Raw genomic sequence first — 11,317 nt, 5'->3', positions numbered from 1 at the left:
CAGTCCATACTTATATATAACAATTAGAATTTAGTTAATAAATATTTTTGTATTTTCTCTCAATGAGAAGTGGTATGTGGGAAGAATAATATGGTATATTGTTTTATTCCAAGTGAATTCTTTATATTTTATACTAAAATGAATAACCATAAAATACTAGGAAACGCATCTGCTCCGCACACTGCAATATCTGCATGTACGAGAAGGCTACTGTTACGAAAGAACTAGTGATCACATGACCCGTCTGCAGCCGCCTCCCATCCATCAGCTGTGTATCAATCATTACACAATGACGCGGTGTCACGTGATCTCACTTCCAGCGCCGTCTGGATTGTGTGACGTCATATTCATGCGACTTCGCAGTGTCCGTCCTAAGTATTAGACGTCACCGCCCCGGTCACCTCTATGTCCGACTGACAAGCCGGCATGTATCGAGCGTTGAATACGTGTACACGGCGGACGGTGAGATACTGTTTTGTTTTCTCGCTATATCATGATATATGTAGGAGAGACATGACGTGACTATCCTGTTAACGTGTGGTAGAGATGGTGTATGGCCGTGTTATATAATATATTATGGTTTACAGTGTATTATATACATCACTATTAACTAATGCCTTTCCCTTGTTTAGTCCTCCACCCTGCGCAGGTTACTGAGTACTCTGGTGATTGCAGAGCATGACACAAAACAAGTGACACCTATAACCCTGAGTGCAATATCTGCTGCACAGAAGCTCGGAGGGGATGTGACCTGCTTGGTGGCCGGGACTGACTGCTCTGAGGTAGGTTGTACAGTCGCAGCCGGATGATTTGTGATTTCTCAAGGTTGATTCAACAAGAGAAATCTGTTCAAGAGCATTTCAACCTAATGGCAAATGTGTTCTGTAAATGTCAAGGAGTTTGCTCTTATGTTAAAGGGAGTCTGTCAGGACTCTGGTCCCCCTACACTGCTACCAGCACTAGATAAGATTCCTTACCTTGTCCGTCCCCCCCCCCCCCCAAGTGGTACTCCCACCCGAACAATTACCGTGGCAACTGTACGACGGCCAAAGAGTATCCTGCACGGGTCCAATTATAAATAATAGGACCGGTGTACGATACTCTCTGGGCTTTGTACGGTTGTCACAGCAACTGGATCTCCCAGCATGCAGGAGCGTGGGGAAATATTGCAACTGTAGGGATACTTTAAGTATAACTTTCTATTCTGCTATTCCTTAGTTCTGTCCTAATTTTGGAAAGATGGATGACTACAAATATGACGCTATTTATAGTTATCTTAGTGGTTGTCATCCAGCTTTCTAAGGGTATGTTCACACGGCTTATTTTCAGACGTTTTTGAGTTTGCGTGTGAACATACCCTAAGACTTGAACAGCAAATCTTCCTGGTTATACTTTTATACTCGCTGCACAAGGTCTAGTTTACACTTTGCATTTTGGAAAACTATGAATACAAAAACTTTTACTTTATACAGGCGTCCCATCATTCCTGTTGGCATCACACCTGCTAAAAAAAAACCCTACAAGGTGTGAACTGGATCTAAATGAGATTATTTCTGACTTCCTTTTCATGATCCAAAATGCACGATTATTAAGTTTTTGCAAGCTCACTTGTCTCCTTCCTGGGCTGTGAGATCTCTGTTCCCTGTCACTGTTGTTTGTGTCTGGATTGTGAAGTGACAACCACGCTGAGTGCTATTTGTGCTCAGAGCAGCAGTTTATTTTTTTTTTATTACTTACCTGCCTATTGCTGAGAGGGAACCCATACTCCAGTTAGAGGTATACTTTTTGTATGAAATCTGCCGTCCTTATGATGTCATGTCCCCTATTTTAAGTGGTCAGAACACTTCCTTTAGCCATATGATATCATGGATTTATAGGGGTTGTCCCTTCTGGGATCCCCCTGGTGATTATACACATGTCTTCTGCAGCATCCATTCCTCCAGAGTCCCCACTAAAAGTCTCCACTCTGGCTTTTAGTGGGGACTCCCGAGCGGAAGACTCCTCTCTATGATGTACATGTGGCAAGTGATTTAGGAAACAATAAAAAGGTTTATTCCCGTCTTACTGCGAATTACCACAGTTTTAACAATGGGAATAACCAATTTAAACCTGTCCCCTCTCTTTGCATATGCAGACATACCATGTTGGTTAATCAATATGTGATTCATTGGATAATTACTTTTTCTATTTATGGCCAAGTATATATTGCTTTATTAATTGTAATCTGGTTACATTTGCAGGTAGCAGAACAGTTGGCAAAAGTTCAAGGAGTTTCCAAGCTGTTGGTTGCTCAGAATGAAGCATACAAGGGTTTCTTGCCAGGTTTGAAGTGTTTATTGTAGTATATGGCTATTGTTTCTACATATTTTGTCTTTTTTTTATTTTAATATCCCAATCGTGACATTTCATATGTCGGTATTTTTCTATGGTCTGTAACCTGTATTAACTGTTTCACTCCCTAGGACGTATGTAATTATCTTGGCTTTTGCAGAACTTGCTTGAAGTTGGGGAGCAGGATGAACGTTTTTACTTCCTGGTTCTGTCTGGGGAGGAGTGAAGGCTGCAAGTGACAGTACAAATAAAGATCACATCCAATTATTGTCCTATCTTCCCCCTGTACAGCTTTCCAGTGATCCCATGGGTGTGATACATGAACATTTGTCAATTAGGGTATGTTCACACGCAAATGTAAAATACGTCTGAAATTATGGAGCTGTTTTCAGGCGAAAACAGCTCCTGAATTTTAGACGTTTTTGCAAGTGCACGCGTTTTTCGCGGCGTCCATTACGGACGTAATTGGAGCTGTTTTTCAATGGAGTCAATGAAAAATGGCTCCAATTACATCCCAAGAAGTGACATGCACTTCTTTGAGGCGGCCATCTTTTTACGTGCCGTCTTTTGACAGCGGTGCGTAAAAAAAGAAAAAAAGCCTGTCTGCACAGAACACCGTAAGATCCATTGAATTCAATGGACAGATGTTTGGAGCCATTTTTTTGGCCGGCCGTAATTCCAGGCGAAAAACGCCTGAATTACGTCCGTAAATAGGGCGTGTGAACATACCCTAAGAGAGACTATGTGCTCTCTGTCACTTATGAGGGATCTTTTTTTTTTCCTCTACTGAAGGTGGAGTAAGTTGCACATCAAATACCCTCTTCATAAATTAAATGTTTACTGGCATCTAGATTGTGGAGATTTTTGGTCTCTTCAGTTTTGATGATTTTGTGAATATATAGTCATGTATAAGCATAAATGGCATATATGAACTCTGCACTTCCTGAGCTTTTAATGGTCTATGTTTGGAATTTTGATGCTTTTTTGCAAAACTTTATGCTTTGATGCAAAATTGCCCTGGCATTTTCACAATGTTCCAGGTGTCTGCTTTCAACAAAACATGGGGTAGAATCTTTTTATTTTTATAATTCAGATTTTATTTATGTATATCAAAAGTATGAATATTGTCCAGAAACTCCTTGCATAGAAAGGGTTAATTTTTAATAGTAGACAATTATCTATTAAATGCTGACACTTCCAACCTACAACCTTCTTTTTTTTTTTTCTTTTTAGAGGAGCTGACTCCCTTGGTTTTGGAAGTCCAGAAGCAGTTCAGTTTCACCCATATCTGCGCAGGAGCATCTGCCTTTGGAAAGGTGAGTGGCCTGTTTGTTTCCATATACATAGCCTAGCTTAATTTGTCTTTATTTAGATGAGACTAGACAACTCTTTTATGCCGCATGCACATGACCGATGTGTCACTCGAGTTTTTGACCGCACCCAAGTGGCACCCGATAGACTTCACGGACCCGTTCACTTTAGCGGGTGAATCAGGTCCGTGGAAAATGGTCAGAGTCTACAATCCGAGGAAAGATAGAACATGGCCTATCTTTCCTTGGATCACTGATGGGACTCAGACGGCGCACACGGTCGTGTGCATGAGACCTTCGGCCTCATGCCCAATTCAGTTATTTTCTTCAAGGTGCTATCCGTTTTTTTTAACGGATAGCAACCTGACACATTTATTTCTATGGTGCCATGCCCACTTCAGTTGTTTTGACGATTCCATTCGTCCGTTCCGTCAAAAGTAGTGCATGTCCTACTTATGTCTGTCGTTCAGTGACCGTGGGGCCCATTGAAGTCTATGTGTCCGTCCAAAAAACGTACGGCACATGTACGGCATCCATTTTTCACTGACATGTTGCTAAGCAACGGCAGGGCGTGCCCATCTTCCCTGCATTCAACACACAAGATGGATATTAACAGATCGTTTAAAACTGAAGACAAACGTAAGCACAGCATCAGTTTAAAACGGAACGGACGCGAAGTGACAACGGAAACCACACAGATGTCACAACGGACACGGATCCGTTTTAAATGGACGTGAAAATGGTGGAGGATGTGTGCGTCAGGCCTTAATGTCACCCATTAAGCTTAATCACTGTGTCATAAAAAGTCACGTGCTGCTCACACAGGTGCATAGCTCGTTAGTGTATCAGATCTCTTGTTTGTGATGAGCCATGCTTTGTGTGTGCAGCACTAAGGGCAAGGCCACACGGAGCGGCCCTGACACGGTCGGAACGCGGCTAACAACCGCGCCGGCACCATGTTCGGTGCGGCTGTGAAACAGCCTGTTAGTGGAAAAGGTACATCTTTGCAACATTTTTTTTTACTATTGTTCCACTGCATCTAAAATGAAACTACTTTGTGCATAGTCGTAACACGTTAAGAGACCGCCAATACGTCTTTTTACGGCTAATGGGCCTCAGGCTAGGCTCTAATGGCCGGGATCAGTGGAACCTTCGCCCCGGTCGTTGAACCCCTTAAATATTGCGGTTAGTAGTGACTGTGACACCTAAATAATTCACAGAGGGAGTGGGCTCCCACCCTTTGTCACCCATTGGAGGCACACGTTCACTGGCTGCGAGGGATGCCATGGCAGCTGAGGGCCATAGGCATGGTCTAATAGACTGCCTATCTGTTTTATACTGACTGGCAGTAAGGCTTTGTTCACATCTGCGTCGGGACTCCGTTCATGGACTCCGTCAGAGCTTTTCATCCGGGGAATCCAAATGGAAACCATCGTTTTTCGTTTTTCATCACCATTGATTTTCAATGGTCACGGATCAGGTGCAAATGTTTTCCATTTGTCACTGATGTGTAAGGGTTCCGTTGCATTGACGGAATGAATAGTGCAGTCGACTACGTTATTGATTCCATCAAATCGACACAGATATGAATGAAGCCTTACTCGTGACAGCTATAAAACCTAACCTCCCAAACCTACCCATCCCTCCCCTCTTTCACAAAAAAATTTTTTTTTGTTTCTTTGTCTCTTGTTCTTTCTTTTCTAGGCAGTGTCCGTAGTTTACCATATAACACTGTTATATATAGACATTCTGGGGCAGATTTAATGCTGTCTACAATGTGTAGAAAAATGTGCCAAGTCTTGTGCATTTTGGCACATTTTATTTTAGACATGTTTGGGCCTCACCAGACACTTTTTAAGTGTCTAGAAAAGGGGGCATGGCTTGGAAAGAAAGGCGAAAGTTAAAATGCGACAAACGATAAGCCAGCCAAGGGTTGGTATAAGGAAAAGTGTCTAGCAAGATGCGCAAATATTTATCATACCGCATTTACCACTGTGGAAAATTTGCCTGGTCTAAGTTTACGTTTATGCTGTCTAAATCATAGAAAGCTTGGTAAATCTGCCCCGCTGTCTCCTCAATGCCTGCGTAATTTACCAGACTATCTAGGGTGGGTTATTATTCACCCTCCTTACACAGGACAGCAGGGATTCCAGACTATTTTGGACTTCAGACCTTGATCTGTAATTGTTTGTATTACACTGGTGTTTGACATTTTTTACAACCATGCTCACGCTGTGCTGCGACATTATGCTACTTTATTAGATTGCATGGATTTGATTAAAGACTCATTGTTTATTTTTTGTTTTTTTATTGAGTGATACAATTTTTATAAAACATTCTGTAGTAATTGTCTAGAAAATGTAAGGCTATGTTCACACGAGGGCGTCCGTAACGGCTGAAATTACGGGGATGTTTCAGCCTGAAAACATCCCCGTAATTTCAGCCGTAACGGCATGTGCAGGCCCTTGAACGCCGCGTCAATTACGGACGTAATTGGCGCTGCTATTCATTGGAGTCAATGAATAACGGCTCCAATTACGGCCAAAGAAGTGACAGGTCACTTCTTTGACGCGGGCGTCTATTTACGCGCCGTCATTTGACAGCGGCGCTTAAATTACGCCTCGTGAACAGACAAACGTCTGCCCAATGCTTTCAATGGGCAGATGTTTGTCAGCGCTATTGAGGCGCTATTTTCGGACGTAATTTGGGGCAAAAACGCCAGAATTACGTCTGTAAATAGGCCGTGTGAACATACCCTAATAAAAATTGATTATACATTAAAAAACGGCATATATATGGTATTGCCGCAGTCGTTACAATCGCAACAATAAAGTGAACATGTTCTTTAACCCTTCTAATGAACGACATAAGAAAACTGCAGAATCCCCCCCCCCAAAAAAAAATAAGTCCCATATACCCCAAAATGGTACTAATGAAAACTACATCTCGTCCCGCAAAAAAACAAGCTCACGTATATGGAAAAAATTTGTGGCGATCCATTAAAGGGTAGCTAAACTTTTGACAAACTTCTGACATGTTATAGTGACATGTCAGAAGTTTGGATTGGTGGGGGTCCGAGCACTGAGACCCCCACCGATCACTAGAACGAAGCAGCTGAAGCGCTCGTGTGTCTTTCTATTTCTGGAAATAAATGTATCGGTGTACGAACTCAATAGAAAGTCTATGAGCCCGTACTCCGATACATCCCCCACCAATCCAAACTTCTGACATGTCAGAAGTTTGTCAAACGTTTAGCTACACTTTAAACAAATTAATTTTTGTTTTAACCCCTTAGTGACCAGCCCATTTTAGGCCTTAATGACCAAGCTATTTTATTCGTTTGTCTATAGTCGCATTCAAAGAGCTATAGCTTTTTTATTTTTTCGTCTACATAGCTGTATGAGGACTTGTTTTTTGCGGGATTAGTTGTGCTTTTTAATAGCACCATTTTTGGGTACATATAATTTTTATATTAACTTTTATTAACCTTTTTGGGGGGGATTATTTAAAAAAACTGAAATTCCGCCATTGTTCTATGCGTTTTTAAATTGACGCCGTTCACTATGCGACGTAAATAACATGTTACCTTTATTCTATGGGTCGGTACGATTACGGCGATACCACATATGTAGAGGTTTTTTTATGTTTTACGACTTTTGCACAATAAAAACACTTTTGAACTAAAATTATTTGCTTTTGCATCGTCTCTTTCCAAGAGCCGTAATTTTTTTATTTTTCCATCAATGTAGTGATTTTTTGGGCTTGTTTTCTGCGGGACAAGACGTAGTTTTGAATGGTACTGTTTTGGGGTACATGGGACTTATTGATTCATTTTTATTATGACTTTTTTGGGGGCAATGAAAAAAAATTGCAATTTCGCCATAGTTTTTTGCGTTTTTTTTTTTTACGGTGTTCACTTTGCGGTTTAAATTACATATTAACTTTATTAATGGAGTCATTACGGTCGCGGCGATACCATATATGTGTACTTTTTTTTTTTTTTACACTTTTACTAAATCCACTTTTTATGGAAAAAAATGGTTTTATTTATTTTTTTACTGTACTTTTTATTAATAATCTTTTTCACTTTGATGACTGATTTTATTAGTCCCACTAGGGGACTTTACTGTGCGATGTTCCGATCGCTGCTATAATGCTTTGGTATACTTCGTATACCAGAGCATTATTGCCTGTCAGTGTAAATCTGACAGGCAATCTGTTAGGACGTGCCTCCGGCGCGTCCTAACAGGCATATGTCCAGGGCAGACCTGGGGGCTTTTATCAGTCCCCCGGCTGCCATGACACCCCATCGGAGACCCGCGATTGCATTCGCGGGCCGCCGATGGGTGACAGAGGGAGCGCACTCCCTCTGTAAACAAAGTTAAATGCCGCGGTCGCTATTGACGGCGGCATTTAACGGGTTAAACGGCCGCGACCGAAGTAAACTTCGATCGCGGGCGTTGGAGCAGGCGCTCAGCTGTCATCAGACAGCAGAGCCCCGGCTCCTGCCTGCACGGGAGACCCGTGCAGGACTTAGACTAGGCTGACGTGAAAAGGCGTCAGCCTAGCCTAAAGCCCATTAGTGAATCACGTAAAAAGGCGTATTAGTGGTCACTAAGGGGTTAAAAGTCTTTTTGTTGTGCAAAAGTAGTAAAACATAAACAAAAACCTATACACTTTTGGTATTGCTGTAATCGTATTAACCCATAAAATAAAATAAAATTTTAAATCGTCCCCCTCCCCCCCCAAAAAAAGTTAATAAAAGTTAATCATTAAATTATGTGTTCTTCAAAGTTGTGCCATTGAATAATACAACCCAACCTGCAAAGAACAAGCCCTCATATGGCTTTGTGTACAGAAAAATAAAGTTCTAGTTCTTTGAATGTGGCACTAAGAAAATGGGGAAAAAAATTGCTTGGTCATTAAGGCCTAAAATGTGCTGATTTTTAGTTAAAGAGGCTCTGTCACCAGATTTTGCAACCCCTATCTGCTATTGCAGCAGATAGGCGCTGCAATGTAGATTACAGTAACGTTTTTATTTTTAAAAAACGAGCATTTTTGGCCAAGTTATGACCATTTTCGTATTTATGCAAATGAGGCTTGCAAAAGTACAACTGGGCGTGTTGAAAAGTAAAAGTACAACTGGGCGTGTATTATGTGCGTACATCGGGGCGTGTTTACTACTTTTACTAGCTGGGCGTTGTGTATAGAAGTGTCATCCACTTCTCTTCACAACGCCCAGCTTCTGGCAGTGCAGACACAGCCGTGTTCTCCAGAGATCACGCTGTGACGTCACTCGCAGGTCCTGCATCGTGTCGGCACCAGAGGCTACAGATGATTCTGCAGCAGCATCGGCGTTTGCAGGTAAGTCGATGTAGCTACTTACCTGCAAATGCTGATGCTGCTGCAGAATCAACTGTAGCCTCTGGTGCCGACACGATGCAGGACCTGTGAGTGACGTCACAGATCTGCACTGCCAGAAGCTGGGCGTTCTGAAGAGAAGTGGATGATACTTCTCATCAGAACGGCCAGCTAGTAAAAGTAGTAAACACGCCCCGATGTACACACATAATACACGCCCAGTTGTACTTTTACTTTAAACACGCCCAGTTGTACTTTTGCAAGCCTCATTTGCATAAATACGAAAATGGTCATAACTTGGCCAAAAATGCTCGTTTTTTAAAAATAAAAACGTTACTGTAATCTACATTGCAGCGCCTATCTGCTGCAATAGCAGATAGGGGCTGCAAAATCTGGTGACAGAGCCTCTTTAAGACTATTTGCAAAGTTGCTTTATTTTTAATGCACTGGAGCAATAAAAAAATTGGCTGTGCATAGACTTTCCCTTTAAGGCGTTATAGAGTGACCGCCTTCACAGGATTTGTATAAATTTGACCATGAGAATAGAAACGTCATCATTAAGTAATGTCTTTTGCTTGTCTGTTGCTTTGCAGAATCTCCTGCCCAGAGTAGCAGCAAAGCTTGATGTAGCTCCAGTGTCCGATGTAATTGACATAAAATCACCGGATACATTTGTAAGGACGATCTATGCTGGTAAGAAACCTATACGTAAAATGGCGTTTTTGTGTAGTAGCTTAGGCTAGGTCCAAAAATTTTTTGCACCATGTCATAAATTATAAAACTATAAAAAATACTGATTATGACCTATCTTTTAAAAATGCTTCATGACCATTTATTTATTTTTTTACTTTCTTTATAGCTTAAATCAATAGATTAAAAAAAGAAATAAAAATATTGTGGAATATAAGGCCCTGTTCACACTGAGTTTTGTTGACTCGGAAACCGCATTGGAAAACGCGCCAAAAAAAAGTTCGAAAACTCCTCCCATTGATTTCAATGGGAGGCAGAGGAGTTGTTGTTTTTTTTTTTTTTAACCTGCGGGCGGTAAAACCGGCTCACGAGAAAATGCGACATGTCCTATCTTTGGGTATTTACGTCTCTGACCTCCCATTGACATCAATGGGAGGCAGAGAAAGTGTTTTTACCTGCAGCGCTCAATGGCCGCCAGCGAAAAACGTTGCAAACGGCATGCAGGCAGATCAGAATCTGCCTCAAAATTCCAGACTCCATTTTGAGGCAGAATTTTCTGCCTGCAAAATACTCTGTAAGAGTGAACCTAGGTTATTGTAGGCATCTTATTTCATGACCGCGCTGACTCCGGACAAAAGTAAAAGTTTTGAGCCATGCTACTGCTATCCATGAATCTGAACATTCTTTCCTACACTGAGCAGTCGTGTACAGATGAATACACTGTCTCCGTGCAGGGCAGTGGCGTGTGCGTACCCAGAGGCTGCACTAAGCAATACACAAAGGACTTGGGTCAAGAGGGTTGTGTGTTTTTACTGCACATACGCATCCTCCACAGCTCTGTAACTAATGGAACGGCTCCAATAGCAACCCAGATAAACAGTAGGCCACGGATGTGAGTGATGATTTATCTGGACAAGGAGGTATTTTCAATAAGCATTACATTTTGTGAAATTATGATCGGGGAATAAGGGATCATCTCGGATACAGTCACTCTGTAGTACCGCTCAGTGTCGTGAATGCAGCTCTGGTTTATTACACAGGATTCAGGTCTCCGTGCACAGTATAGCTGCTCTGTACCTAGAATGTCCTCTTCTCTAACCCCCCCCCCCCCCCAGCCGGTCTCCTACTTTTTATTTTTTGCTTCATAGACTGAGTGCCAGTAGCCCACTATATGCGAGGTTACTGAGTAGGTGACCCTGCGTGCACCCGAAGAAGCTCTTTGGGTAAGTATGTTCCCATCGCCCCTCTGTTTCTTCTGCTATCTGGAGAAGTGCTGTGAGTCCTTTTCTCTAGGGGCTGTTTTTTTTATTGAGAAATTATACCTTCTCTATGGGCGTTTCAATTTTATTTATTTTTTCCCCTACTTCCTTACCTCTGGAGCTTTTGTTTTTGGTCCTTTGGGGGGCGGTCTCCATTCTCGCTGCGCGCTCTGGCTTGGCTTTTTCTAATCTAGCCCCTGGCTTTTGTCGGGCCTAGGTGGCAGTTGTTTCTTCTGTTTTAGCCCCGGCCTGTCAGTTATTACTTTTCAGTCCACGTCCTCCCTCCTTGTGTCTGTTATTGATTGGAGGAAGACCTTTTCGGAAGGAGGGTTTTGGGGGCCAAGCTTAAGTGTACTGACGGGCTCC

At 42.1% G+C, this 11,317-nt stretch overlaps 1 protein-coding gene across 1 annotated transcript in view; it reads left to right on the top strand.

Moving 5' to 3' along the window:
* Positions 1-322: 322 nt before the first annotated feature.
* The window catches only part of ETFA (electron transfer flavoprotein subunit alpha), a 55,706-nt gene continuing 44,711 nt past the window's right edge, over positions 323-11,317 (top strand). Inside the window, exons 1-5 of the mRNA XM_075857643.1 lie at positions 323-462; positions 633-786; positions 2,245-2,322; positions 3,565-3,647; positions 9,596-9,695. Coding sequence (XP_075713758.1) covers positions 427-462; positions 633-786; positions 2,245-2,322; positions 3,565-3,647; positions 9,596-9,695 — 451 coding nt within the window. The 5' untranslated portion in view covers positions 323-426. The remainder of the gene's footprint in view (positions 463-632; positions 787-2,244; positions 2,323-3,564; positions 3,648-9,595; positions 9,696-11,317) is intronic.

The sequence above is a fragment of the Rhinoderma darwinii genome, chromosome 3 (genome assembly GCF_050947455.1).
Source record: "Rhinoderma darwinii isolate aRhiDar2 chromosome 3, aRhiDar2.hap1, whole genome shotgun sequence".
NCBI classification, from domain to species: domain Eukaryota; kingdom Metazoa; phylum Chordata; class Amphibia; order Anura; family Rhinodermatidae; genus Rhinoderma; species Rhinoderma darwinii.
Note: the sequence above shows the minus strand (reverse complement) of the source record. Positions and strands in the feature narration are given on the sequence as shown.